Below are 14,752 nucleotides of genomic sequence, written 5' to 3'. Positions count from 1 at the left end.
AGAGTGTATAGTTTACTGCTCAGTACACTGACTGTACTGGTGTGTAATTGTGTGGCTATTTCGGGCTATGATATCACGTGTGCGCTGCTCACTTATAGCGGCGGTGACGTCACAATGCATGTAGCTGCTACTTCTTCCGGGATAACTAACTTCATTTCCGGGAGCGGAGACACGAACAATGGAGACTTACCGAGACCGGAATGGAGATTTGTAGAAGTGGAGATAGGATAGAATTGAGATATTTTCCCAATCTAATTTGTGTGTTTTAAAAATGGCGTTATAATTAAATGAAGGTGAACACAGGACACGATGGTAATTACTGCCCTAATGAGATAATCACTTGGCTATAAGATCACCCACCGGTCATTAAGTAATCTATCTCATTGTAGTGAAATTTCTGTTTGATAAATAGATACAGTGACAACAATACATAGATTGTCATAAAATTATGCGACTATTTATCGCTTGACGCTGAATATAAGCTGCAATTACCTCTGCATCTGACAGTAAATATTAATGTTCTTAAAATAATTTTAACTACTGCTAGTTAAATAACACAAACCATTAAAACATGTCAACAGAGAGAGAGAGAGTTGACTGGTTAGTGGTTTGCAGTAGAATTAGTGTGGGTGTCTTGATGTGGGTATCACATTCATGCAGTTTAAAGGAATGAATCCATTCTTAATTTAATGTGATCTTGTATACGGCTATAACACCGCCGTCACCCCCACTGATTGGAATGGTATTTAATATATTTATCCTTGTGGAACCATTATAGTTTGCTCTTTCTAGCAAGTTTCTAAAGCAGAGAATACATATTTTACATAACCTGGTCGTGTATCCTGACTTCTGGATCTGTACGGTGTGGGTAAAAAGACTAAAACTATGACATGACATGTTAAATTTACTACTAAATTTATATTTTTCGTGTTACCGTGTTACATTTACCACCGTGTTAAAATTACCATAGTGTTACTGTCAGTAACACTGTTTACTGATTACCGTTTACTGATAAACGGCACGCTCCAGTGTTCATTATATAATTAGTCTACTATGCTATTAGTATTGTAACTCTTATCTACCATTTAATTTAAATCTTCGCTTCCGCTCAGAAATATGGCTAGACTGCATACGATAAATTAAACGATAAACTTACGTCGCAGCGCCTAAAATTTGCGATGATCATTACGACTGTGTCGGATCAATTTCTCGGATCGCAAAACTGAAAGTCTAAATTTACTCATTGATATGTGGACTTGCTAGATGTGTGTCCTGGTAAAATACCTCCCGTCTCCTATATTGTAAACCTGAACAGTGCGATACAAATCTTGATTTACTGGTTGGAATCTTGGTTTGACTCGCACTAATCGCCTGTAAATGTAATATTGCGGGAAGTGAGATACTGGTTAGTCAATATTGGAGCAGAGTTCGACTGTGTTTCATTGGTTAAGAGCATTCCTTATCTTGTTACCATTCGAACCATCTCTCACTTCTATTGAGAAATATAGCAAAGTGCTACTTCTAATATTAGACACTGATACCTTATCATTAAATTTGTGATATCTAGAATGACGCCCTAGTTATATAATATATAAGGCGACCTGGAAGAAAACCACTCTGTTGTGCAATCGGGCGATGTTAAATGGCTGCTATATTCTCTGGTCTCGAACATTCCAGAGATTTTCTCGAGTTTTACATTTCTCGATCTTCACTTTCTTCTCAACATTCCATGACAGATAGGTCTCAATAGTCAAATCTGTCGATTAAACGTAAAAAATGCGGAGACTGACTGCGGTCAAACTGTTAAAAAATTCCGGCGTTACACGCGAATGTAACGTTCATTCTGTACTGCAGTTACGTCCTTTTACAGACTTACTTCCCTGCCATTATTTGCGGAGGTAGCGCAACTGGTTAACGCGTTATCACGAATGCATAAAATTAGCTTAATGCATATTATGTGTACGTTAAGGCTAGCATGCAGACAAATCAAATCAGTCTTGGTGGCTTGCAGTTACGTCCTTTTATCGACTTACTTCCTCAACTTAGTGTAAGTAATGTGTAGAAGTGTGTACGCATCAATTATTCCATATATGGGAGAGCTATTTATAGAAACAAAGTGAGGCGGCCAATCAGAACCGAGAGTCGGTTATTTGAGCCAATCAGGGGGAGCCACAGAAGGAGAGAGAGCGTGGCACAGTCCTGATGAAATTAAATATGCTGCTCTCTCTCGTAGTGGCGCTGAAGGGCGTGGCTCAAGGAAGCCGCCGGGGCACCAATCGGCGTCTCGTATCGCGAATACATTACAAATGTATAGCAATGTATACTTTGTTGTGATGTAGTGTTGTGGTTGGTGGTTCTGGTAGTGTTCAGGACCAGGTGTGCGGCTACAAATATTCCATAATATGCTGCATAATTACATGACTTATGACTTGGTTACTAGTACTGATATGACTTGTTTACGAGTATTGATATCTATATAATAGTACGCCTCGTGTGTCCTGAATCGAGTTTAAGACATGAACTCGGAGTGCTAAACATGGTAAAATAGTGGGAGAACTAAAAAGTATGTGGCTTTTTGAATTGTAGTTTATTTTAAAGCTACTTAAACTCCTTTTTAGTCCCTCATAAATAACATAAGTATTTATTTCAGCAGCAACAGCAGTACACGATATTATCGACATTTTGAGTTCTGACGATGAAGACTGTGCACCTCCCCCTCCTAAAAAGTAAGTCAAACACTTAAAAAGGAATGTTAAGAATTCAGTTAGCATCTATTCAGTTAGCATCTATACCTTAGCGGACATAATTATTCACGCTCATGACCGCCCAAAAAATTGTGAAATTTTTGGTGATTTTTTTAATAGGTGTTTTACTCTTTAACTTTTTCTGAACTCTAGAATCAAAGTCATAGTGATCAAGGTGTTATAACTTAAGTACTTTAACTTACTGTTATGTAAATTGAATACAGAGTGAATGTGACTGAGGAGTGATTATATTTGTCCTAGTATACTATTAAGCTATTATATAGTAATCGGCTACACAGTACACACATATCTACGCGTATGTAGGGACACACACACACTAGAATTAATGGAAATAATTACCAGACTTTATTATTCACGGACCTTAATACCACAGACATTATTTTCACGGACATAATCATTCACGCTAAGGTCTTCAGCGTGAAAGTAATGTCCGTGATAATTATGTCCGATAAGTTAGTTATTGTTTTTAATTGCCTGATGTGGCTCCTTATTCGTTTTATGATGCGAGTTATCTACTAGACTGCTATAAGTTATTACTATTATTTAGTATGTACTACTACTAAACTACTATTATTATATAGTATATTATATATTATAGTATATTATATACTACTACTAATTACTATACTATACTGTAGTTACACTAGTTAGGTTTTCCTATGTGGGATATGGTCAATCTTTCTTGATCAGATAATGAATAATTCAAAACAAATTATAATTAGATTAGCAACCACTCACTACGGCGGTAGAAACTCACTACGGCGCTAGAAACAAGGCTGAGCCAGAAAATAATAAGCTCCTTTATACAACATAAAAATATTGTATTGAAAACAAATTTTATTTTTAATCCTCTCATAACTTGCAGCTCTGAAATGCCTGAAATTTTAAAAGTATTTTATAACATGTTAAGTTGGCTGTCAGCCAAGAGGCAAGATAGATTTGTCTGGACAGAGAGACACCTCGTACTATACTGATACCTGTGTAAGTATTCTGTCTACACTAAACTGAGTATTATATAATGAGTGTAAGAAGAAGAGTGGCTCTGATTTGTGTGAAGGTATAATGAGTGTGGTTCACGTGAAACTCTACAGTTACTTATTATTGTCGCTTCCGTTCAAATTGTTCTAGAACTTTCTGGAATCTAGAACCTTCTGGTCGTTAGTGAACTGTGTTATGAATTATTGAGATAACCGTTAGCACTAGTCATATCCCTTATCACAGACCTACCCAACCCTGGTCTGAAGGGCATAGACGTTACTACTTACTCCTACCACTCAATTAAGACATGAACTAATTGTCTGTATATTTAAGGGGGCCGGGGGGGTCTACATGTAAATTCTCTCGAAATTGATTTTATAGTTGTGTCTGATAGAGGGGAGTGATATCTACCAGCTGCTTTTGGTCCTATGGAAAAATACTCTTCTAAGCCAAATTTATCGCTGGTCAAAGGTCAGCGCTTATAGTTATGTGTAATTGTATTGCGCGAGCGATTTTCAATCGCGCGCCCTGAAATCGAGTCTAAAAATCTATCTTCTCCTACATTTTTTTAGCAATCACCCGGTAACTTTCAGGATATGTTCTAGGGACCATTTAGAAGAGATTTAGGGTGATTGCTCAAAAAAAGTAGAAGATAGATTTTTAGACTCGATTTCAGGGCGCGCGATTGAAAATTACACATAAGCGCTGACCTTTGACCGGCGATAAATTTGGCTAGGAAGAAAATTTTTCCATAGGACCAAAAGCAGCTAGTAGATATCACTCCCTCTATCAGAAACAACTATAAAATCAATTTCAAGATAATTTACATGTAGACCCGGCCGCCTTAATCGGATCACCTTATTTTCATCCTATATTCGTTATTCATTAAATATGGTCCCTATGTTTATTAACTCTAATTATGACCTATGTTTATTAACCCTAATTATGACTTATGTTTATTAACTCTAATTATGACTTATGTTTATTAACTCTAATTATGACCTATGTTTATTAACTCTAAATATGACTTATGTTTATTAACTCTAAATATGACCTATGTTTATTAACTCTAATTATAACCTATGTTTCAGACAAGCAGTGACAGTTCAACAAACTTCTGTGATAAAAACAACTCCGAAACCTACGGAACCACCAGCCAAACCAGATCAGAACGGATTCTTAGGTAAACTTAACGGTAAGCTTGTGATTTTGCGTGCCATTGTTTGAGATCTCTCCAGAATCTGAGCATTTCACTACCAAATCTCCTAAGTCGACATTACCAGTCACCCACTTGGATCGTTATTACGTTTCAGACGCAATAATCAAATAAAACGGGAGTCATCATTATTCATTTCACATAAAATGAATAGTCTAAATCTAATGATAGACTAAGGAGTTGTCACGAAGGCCTGCACACTGAAAGATACAAACTAATGAAGGTCTGCTCACTGAAAGATACAATCCCTACACGAAACCTTACCGACTGCATCAAGGGGACCGAACACTTTAAGGAGGAATCACATGAAACTACCAACGATACCGCCAACTGCCGCAGTGTCCTATGCTTCAGGAAATCGCAGTGTTACCTTAATAGATCCTCCGGTTTCAGCTCTTTACCTTTTCTACAACATTTCTAAACAAAATACTTTATTACAAACAATTTTGTCTCCACTTGAAGTTCCTCGTCTTTTATTTAGGCCCAAAAAGTTCTTCTGCAGTTCACTGTCAACTGTTACCATTCTCATAAACTAAACCGGAATGCTAGCTCAAATATTCACAATGTTTCCTTAAATCAAAATTTTCTGATAGTCTATGCTTTGATAGATCTGAATTCTAATTGTCAAACTTTGTGTCACAATAGTCACTTCTCCTTCATGACAATATTCGGCTTCATAAAGTCACATCATCTTACCTTTCAAAAGTGGGTACGCTAGCGTATCGGGTAACGGGATTTTTTGAGAAATTGAATATTTTCGAAAATGTCGGGATCCTCCCGAGCGGCTAGAGAAAATACGGGATCCGCTTGAGCAGGCTTCGGCTGGTGGGAAATTTTGGCCAGGAGCACCGGGAAGAAAAACACTTTTGAAAGGTAAGGTCACATGAAGCATTCTCCAATCCATCCATTGTGTATTCACAGTTCATATCAGGAAAAAACACGGTTAAAAGATTCACTGATAAGCAAGCGACTGATAACAACACGCAAGCTCGAAGCTTATTCACAACTGAAAACAAGCTAAAAGGTTATTTGCACCTACTTTACTTTTCGTATATTTGTGTCCTGCCCCACTTCTTGCCCCACCCGTATCCGACCGTGCCAATCTAATTACTGTCTACCAAGAAGCAAGGTTTTTCTCACCCATAATAAAATATATAGATTGCACTCTCGTGGAGCAATAGAGTTATATATAATAGGAATATGTAAATTGTGCGCCATAAAATAAACCATTTACACCTTAGGACTTTAATGCGGTAGGTCTCGAGACTGACAGTGGTGTGCCCACCTAAGAGTGAAATTGAAACGTAGCGCGCCTGAAACGTCGCGCGCCTGAAACGTCGCGCGCCTGAAAGCATGACAATGTCAGCCGCGCCGAAAGCTTTCATAAGGTTTCAGTAATCGCGTCTGCGGCAAATTAGAAAATTTTTAAAAATTTGCCAGTATTTGTCACAATTTGGCGGGACTGGAATATGATGCATTGGTTCGGTTAAAAAACCACCAGATATAATGATAACAAGATTAACGGTGACTGAAATATGGCGAAAACTTGTTTAGCCCACAGCTATTGAAAATGTCGAGTTTACGAAGCTTGATGACTTAATGATAACACAATTCTTTTAGGCAGATAAAGATATTAAATCAAATACGTGAAAACATAGCACAGTATGATAAATAAATGAACATTATTCTTAGTTTATTCCTTTTGTGTGAATAAGATCACCGTAGCAGACAGCAGTTCACGCAACATTGGCCGTGTGGACTGCTTGTCACTTGCGGAGGACATTTAAAAAACACGTTCTAGAAAAGTACACGCGTTAGTCAAAACAATACATGCACGTATTACAAAAATAATTACAAGTGTTAAATTACCAATTCTTAAAAATACACGTGTTACAAATACAAATACACGTGTAACAAAATACTGAGCACATATCAGGCCATATATTTGCTTAAATTTGAAGTGAGTTAAGTTTTAGAACCCTTTAAAAGCAACTCTAAAACTCAAATTCTTACCATTCTGAAAGGATTGGATGCTAAAACGATGAGTATCGTTGATCAGGAGCTCTATTTATCAGGTTTTATAAAAACGCCAATAGAAAAATGCGAAGATTTTTTATAGGGTCTCCCAGGAGATTCTATGTACTTCCAAAAGTATACATCCATTTTTTTTTCCAGGTGTATTCGAGGAAATGTCTAAGCTTGTTATGTATGCAGTTTCATTGACCTAATACAAATGATGGAATTTAAGTGAATTTAATCTGGCGGGTGGTGTTTCTTTTATGCAGATAAAGAGCTGAGTTGTGGTCTAAGATGGGAAGCCATAACTTATCTCTGGATCTCAATCGGGTTGACATAATTAAAATAATAATGCAATCTTGTCCTTGTCCTCTCCCCAGAATCTACAAGATGGTTAGGAGAATCGTCGAGGGACAAGCTGCGTCCGAAGAGCTCCGAAGGAGGGTTTTCAATCAGTTCCAGCCTGAAATGAACAGTTTTCACAGACTCTGCATAATATACAATTAATAATAAAGCTGGACCTGTTCTTATGATAAAATTAATTAAAAATAAACCATGTTCCCCACTTGGAAACGATGTCACAGACAACACAGCCACACAATTTAACGGTAAAAATTTTTCATTAAATAACTGACCCAACAAATTCGAGTAATGAGGAGGAGACTGAATCTTACTTACTGTCTTCGCGTCTGCCGCGATCTTGAGTAGGATCTTTCCTGCGTGCTCCATGAGCTCCAGTTCGTCTGAAAGAGTTCTAAACATTAGTGGGGGGGGGGGGGGGGGTCAATTTCATTTTACCTCATTCGGGCAGCCAAAATTGGGATGAGGTAAAATGAGGTAAAGTGAGGTAAATGAATCTAGTTTTCTGAGCCTTTTTAGAGACAAATGTTTTTGCCGAAATTTACTTTATTTTACCTCATTCGGGCAGCCAAAAAAGGGAAAAATGAGGCAAAATGAGTCAAAATAGGGTTTACCCCCCCCCCCCACATTAGTCGCCAAAGATTCAATGATCCTACATTTCTTGTTGTTGTACGGATAGTATTATATGGAGACAGGTTGCTTTGACCACACATCATATCAACAAAACGAATTCAGTTTTTTTCCTGTGCAAACTTATTGGATTGGAAAGCAGATTGTGGCAGATTGTTTTGTCTAGGTAGTTAAATCTCGCGGCTTTCGACCGGTGCAAGATTTTGTTGGGGAGACCCTAGTATTTGGACGTGATCAAGGATTTTTTGTTGCAAAAAAAGAGTAGCAAATATTTTGGCTGGGCCGCGCCGGTGAGCCAATTTTTTCCGGGACTGTTTGATCGAATACCTATAAATAAGTTACCTTGATATGCGACAGCCGACAGCTGGGCAATACTCTTGCCGAACACATCCCATCTATCCTCCTGGAGGATCTGTCTCGCCTGTTCGGCCACGGCTCCTGATAAAAGACTGAGGTTCAAACAGACATGAAATTTGCTAAAAGTAAAGAGATGGATTTCTGAGATAACCTGCAGAAGTGGGTTAGTTTTAACTTTAGAACTGAGTTATATACACATACCAAGTGAAACGTGACTTATAGTGACCTAAAACTGTAGTGGTTTCGATTGCATATCGACTAACCCCCATTTCGACCGTGAATGGGTATTATATCGCTTAAAATAGACTTGATGTGCGTCAAACCAGCTACCTTTGTGTGGAAACGGCGATGCAATCTTCGACTTGAAGAAAAATTAATGTCCGAAAGTTTAAAAACGATATGTTGCACTTGAATTATTACCTATCACCGGATTGATCTTCAAAGCCTCCTCAACCATTGTCGCCGAAGTATCTCGGAGGCCCTTGGGGTGAAGATGTCGTCTCTCTGAAATGATAAAGGCGTGACTAAGTTATTTTCGACGTTGCACAGAGGGAAACCTTACGCCTTAAGGTTAGGGAGTTTTGTATTATGGCGAACGCGTCAGTTATCACACAAAAGTCTGATTAAATAATGCGGTTTCCAATTTTTACTCGTCACAAATATCGTACAAAAAAATGGTCAAAGATGAAAGTATCAACTTTAATTGACCAAAGATGAATTCTTCCTGCGCCTGGTGAGTGGTGACCCATCCATATTACAGGCGATAATTCTAAATGATGTTTAGAAATAGCTGTAACTCACTCAGGCGACTCTCGGACTCTTTCTGAAGTCTGGATATGTGGTCTTTTCGGACCTTGCTGGTTGGAGGCGCAGGCCCGGCTGCTGGTGTGGTGTCCGGTTGAACGGGGGGTTTTGCGACGGGGGCCCGGGGCTCGCTCCGGATGGCCAAAGCTATTCTCTGAACAGCACCTGGAAACGTCACAGCGGATTAGTGTATGAAAACGAAGTTTATTGCAGGATGTTCCTACTTGAAGAATCGTATTGTAAACCCATAAAATTTCAAACTGGGAGTCCGCTCTGACGATGACACAAAACTGTTTCTACGATCAGTAGATAGTACAAAAAATGACTAAACAAATATTAGCATATTCAGCACAGGTAGCGCCTAGTGACCCATCCGGATGACTTTTAAAATAGCTATAACTCACTCTGTTCACTCTCGGGGGCTGTCAATGATCCAGGTTTCGTGACGGGAACCGGGGGCATCTTCTTTATCACTCTCTGAATAGCACCTGGGAATCGCCTACGATTAACCATAATGCAGCAATTCATTTTAAAGCCCAAGATAGGCTATACTGATACAGACGATCAGAGAAGGTAGGGCAAATTTATCGTCGGTCATGAGTTACAGCGAAATTCTCATACAGTGATATGAGTGAGCTTCACTATGGTATAATTATAATGTAACAATATGTATACCTATGTCGCATCTCTCGAAAATATTAGAGACCCTGATCGGAGCCTCGTTAACAGTTGTTGCCAATTGTTCTCCTCCATCAACACTGTCTTCTCCGGGTTGCTAAAGGTCAATGGTAGGTAAAATTAATAGCTAATGTAATATCTAATACACCACGTGAAATCGATTCATAATCAATACCTATCAGGACTCAGGGGGGAATGATCAATTTATGTTCAATCAGTGAGAATATTAACTGTTAAGTTGAAGAACTATATTCAAACCTTGTCGTCTTTAGCTGTAAAGAAGTTCCAAAAAACTTTCTTGATGTCTTCGTCTAACTTTGTCAGACTTCCACTCTGTCCATCACCACTCCTACCTCCCTGTTCAGGAAATTGTTTATACTGTATGCCACAGCATGTTTTTGAAGCATAGGCAATTATAAACACTGCAAACATTCCACCCGACTGAACTAAGGTGATGTTGCAGTCGGTAATTATCAACTGGAACCTAGTAAAGTAAAAAACGGGAAACTTGTTTAAACTTGTACAAAGCAAAATGCCTGCTTATCATGTACAGCTCAATCTGATTACGGATGTTCTAATTGATCCCACTGCCAGGACCTTATTTCGGAAGATCTGTGACATCAAGTATAATTACTTACTTTTATCTTTTTGAGGGCGGTGATCAGCTCACAGATTGTTGATATTAGCAACTTCCTATTTGCCAAAGTCTTGTCTTTTTTCTCATCAATGTGCACTGTAATTACAGCCGAATGAGTAAGTGGAGTAGATACCTGATCAGTGATCACATAGTACCTTACCCATACGTGACTTCATTGGTCGATAAAAGAGTGGTCGAAAGGAAGCATAGTTCATCAATAAGATGCGGATTTTCTCTTCTGGTATATTAATGACTTAAAACGTATCTACATATATCTACACGTCTTAGAGGAGAATCATTAACTTTCAACGATCAAGTACGGTCTTTTAAATCGTCCTTTCGACCACTTTTTTAAACAATCCATCACATGGAATTAAACGGGTTTTCACCCCTCGACATTTCACCTCACGATCGTTGGCCCCCTGGTTTTAAATCTCAAACGTTGTCTTACACCTAAACCTGGCCTAGCTCCGAGCTATGATAGCTCGATCCCCGACTCTAACCCTTACCGTTACACAACATTAACCCAGACCACAACACAAGCCCTTTAAACTACCGTTTTGCGCAACCACTTGTTCAAAGAATCCATGACAATGCTTCCAATTTATGAACAAATAAAAAGAAGTGTGGAGGAGAGGCTAACAGAGGATACTTACAATCTAGATCGCACTGCAGGCTTTTTACCAACTTGTCAATGTTCGTAGGTGTGAACGTCTTTCTGAAAATATGAACAGTTGAAATATCTTCTAATCATTGTAGGCTATTATTCTTATTCTGCAAGGCTGATAGTGTAGTTTCAGCTCATCATATAATTTATGTATCAGTAAAAATTGTCTTGGCAGCTGCGCTATGGTTGTTAGCTCTCAAAACGTGATCGTTACACATCTACTAACATGTGGAGAAAGTCCAGCTTATCCTTCACTTCGGTTAGCAAAAAAATATTAAGGTACTTCAACATGTTCCTCTTCTTGTCATCATTTTGAATCTTGGTAACCGACGTTTCCCTTTCGAACATGTTTCCTACAAATAAGTAAGTCGAGATAACAGAATTATTTGCAGTTAGCAGTAGATACATTATGCAGTACATTATACGAAAAGGAAAATCAACCAAAATATTGACCTACAATGCTATATATCTACTTGATGAAGGTTTCAAAAAAAAACAATGCAAAACCCAGTATGACAACGCAGTGAAACACACCATATTACTGTGGCTGTTAGGTAATAAAAGCTGTTTCTGAAATAGAAAGAAACCTTAACAGAACGGATTCCATTCCAGCATAAAATTATTAGTTCGGTGAAGAATTCCTTCGTGAAAATACAAAGTAAACCCGGCATATCAAAATCTGCACACAGAACCATATTAGTTATTACTACTATAATAAACAATTTATTAACAATTTTTATATCAATATGATGAGAAGAGTAATACCAGCAACAAAATCAGGGTTTGATACTCTTGATAATAAACTTTCCTAACAATCTCGATCAAATATGATGTAATTAAAATATCAAGGCTGAAGGCTGGGACGGAAGCAGTGGCTGTTAGGAAATAAAAGCTGTTTCTGAAATATAAAGAAACCTTTACACTTTTACAGAACGGATTCCATTCCAGCATAAAATTATTAGTTTGGTGAAGAATTCCTTCGTGAAAATACAAAGTAAACCCGGCATATCAAAATCTGCACACAGAACCATATTAGTTATTACTACTATATAATAAACAATTTATTAACAATTTTTATATCAATATGATGAGAAGAGTAATACCAGCAACAAAATCAGGGTTTGATACTCTTGATAATAAACTTTCCTAACAATCTCGATCAAATATGATGTAATTAAAATATCAAGGCTGAAGGCTGGGACGGAAGCAGTGGCTGTTAGGAAATAAAAGCTGTTTCTGAAATATAAAGAAACCTTTACACTTTTACAGAACGGATTCCATTCCAGCATAAAATTATTAGTTTGGTGAAGAATTCCTTCGTGAAAATACAAAGTAAACCCGACATATCAAAATCTGCACACAGAACCATATTAGTTATTACTACTATAAACAATTTATTAACAATTTTTATATCAATATGATGAGAAGAGTAATATCAGAGCATCTAAAAAACAAATGATCAAACAAAATCAGGGTTTGATACTCTTGATAAAAAACTTAGTAGCAGTGCAGTCACGGGTAGTTGCGCAACCGCAGGTAGCGGCGCAGTGACGAATTACAAATCAGCGAGGTTCCTGAGGTTGTTCTGCAATTATTCTTTAAATTTATGATGCAAACAGTAATTTATACAGATTCGTTGTTAAATCAAGTAATTTCAGATGGTTTACCCCTACCACGATACTGCAGTTCCACTCTAACCCAAGGCCAATATCCATTGTATAGCATGGTGTTCCCACCTATTGTTAAGACGTGTGACGGTTGTACAGCGTAAGTGTGCTTTAAAGTACATCTACATAATTCAATTGCAAAAAAGCACACTTACGCCGCGCTACGATCGTGACACGCGATCATTGCAAATTTTAACAATAGGTGTGAACACCATAGAACAATATAATAATAGATATATATATTTACCTGGCTGGCCCTCCTGAATAAATTTTGTTGATAATTTGGTGCTCTATGTCGATAGCAATTCTGTCTGCTAGCTTTTCGTCTATCCGCGATACTGTCCGCAGAGCGGCAGCGACACTTTCTCCTAGAGTATCCAAGAATGTGGTCCCTGAAAATTTTTATTGAACTCACGATGTTGTTACCAACAGTTCTAGAATATTTGTCCATGCTTAGAATATTTTTCCGTGCTTAGAATATTTTCCCATGCTTAGAATATTTTCCCATGTTCAATACACATAACGGCCAAATGACTCGAATTGATGCAGGATGCTCTATCAAAGGTTTTTAACACTTTGGAGCATGTAGTTTCCTCTAGAAACAGTCTTTTTGCATAAATTGTAATAATCTGAGAAGCCAATGTCATTGGATAATATCTTAAAAAGATGTCATGCAGCTCAAGTTCCCGTAGCTTAGCCTACAACGCATTTTATATACAGCATAGGCTATGGCCTGAAACTTATCTGTGAGGACGAACTGTATAGCAATCAAAAACATGAGTAAACCAGTTGTTATTCCGATCCACAAACATGCCACACAGAAAGATCAAATCACGAGAACAATGATAATCTCCTGTATCGATAGTGAACCAAGTAATAACGTTGGGCGAATAGCATATGATAATGCTATATCACAGAATAGGTCAGTGTGCTAGCAAGGAAACCTTCACAAATGAGTAATGACCTCGATTTGGCCTTTTTTATATCTCCCCCACTGAACCTCCTCTGTCGCGTGACTTCTGCTTGACGTTATAAATGTGAAAACAAATCAAATAAAACATATACATCAAATAACCGAGGGCTATTGAATACACAGTACAAATTCACCAACAGCATGAGCAATGAGCATGCAGATACTGTTAAGACCAGGCAATCACGCCAAGTCAGAAGCAGAAACTGTAATTGCCGCATTTGAAATAGAAACCTGGTCCAAAAACACTAAATACATTTTCTTCGAGCTTGGTCCTGAGAGGACAACCATATCACCTTATTAATTTCCGACTTATCATTTAAGTCGGAAATATTCTCGTCCAATTTCAAATTACACCCTAGATTTTTTCTGACAAAAATTTGTATTGGTAATTGTAAGTACTCTAGCTATACAGATGTAATATTAACTAATGATGTACAGTAGCATGAGCAGTCCACAACATTTGCCAAACAAAGCATTTATAAACCACCACCGAAACAACTATTGGTTGAATGAAGAGGTCAGAAGTGCTGGACTACGTAATTTTGGAATTACTGTCACCGTCAATCCACATTTTGTGGTGCTTAATAAACGCTACTAATCTGATTCGTGTTCTTCCTTCGTTGACGAAATTGTTGAAGCAGGAATACAAATTTTGCGACAAGATATAATGGAAGTTGCATCTCTGACTAAGATTCCCGCACTATGAATTTCGGAGATAAAAATTGTTGATGTTAATGCAGTTTTATACTATCAAAATTGTAGCAAAAGTATACAAAACTGCAGTAGAAAGTGGAATGGAAATTCCCTCTGATCTCTAATCGCACAGAGGGAGCTCCGTTTTACACGTCTCAGATTTCTATTTCAATTTTCAGCAATATACGGCCCTTTAATAACAAACAAATAATGAGACAGCGAATGCTTCAAACAAATCGTATCGTATACCATATCGTGACATAGCTGCTGGTGGCTGTTATGGTTAACAAAGTAATGTTCTTGCACGATTA

General features: G+C 37.8%; 2 protein-coding genes across 12 annotated transcripts in view; one reads left to right on the top strand and one right to left on the bottom strand.

Moving 5' to 3' along the window:
- LOC134811637 (E3 SUMO-protein ligase PIAS2-like) overlaps positions 1 to 14,752 on the top strand; it is a 46,121-nt gene that overhangs the window by 13,315 nt on the left and 18,054 nt on the right. For 2 of the 11 annotated variants that reach the window (XM_063818645.1, XM_063818644.1), the window contains exons 10-12: positions 2,651 to 2,726; positions 4,835 to 4,938; positions 5,891 to 5,983. In XM_063818645.1, coding sequence (XP_063674715.1) covers positions 2,651 to 2,726; positions 4,835 to 4,938; positions 5,891 to 5,983 — 273 coding nt within the window. The remainder of the gene's footprint in view (positions 1 to 2,650; positions 2,727 to 4,834; positions 4,939 to 5,890; positions 5,984 to 14,752) is intronic. The other 9 variants (XM_063818654.1, XM_063818650.1, XM_063818652.1 and 6 more) reach the window with 5 other exon arrangements.
- On the bottom strand, positions 7,138 to 11,558 carry LOC134811311 (uncharacterized). The gene is made up of 11 exons (XM_063818088.1): positions 11,335 to 11,558; positions 11,098 to 11,159; positions 10,443 to 10,537; positions 10,063 to 10,161; positions 9,802 to 9,901; positions 9,531 to 9,614; positions 9,124 to 9,291; positions 8,743 to 8,826; positions 8,308 to 8,403; positions 7,654 to 7,718; positions 7,138 to 7,438 (listed from the first exon to the last, which is right to left on the bottom strand). The coding sequence occupies exons 1-11, from the start codon at positions 11,526 to 11,528 to the stop codon at positions 7,424 to 7,426; spliced, it is 1,062 nt and encodes a 353-aa protein (XP_063674158.1). The 5' UTR covers positions 11,529 to 11,558; the 3' UTR covers positions 7,138 to 7,423.

The sequence above is a fragment of the Bolinopsis microptera genome, chromosome 2 (assembly GCF_026151205.1).
Source record: "Bolinopsis microptera isolate Bmic1 chromosome 2, MBARI_Bmic_1.0, whole genome shotgun sequence".
In the NCBI taxonomy this organism is placed as follows: Eukaryota; Metazoa; Ctenophora; class Tentaculata; order Lobata; family Bolinopsidae; genus Bolinopsis; species Bolinopsis microptera.
The sequence above is the reverse complement of the archived record's forward strand: the minus strand, read 5'-3'. Positions and strand labels throughout refer to the sequence as shown.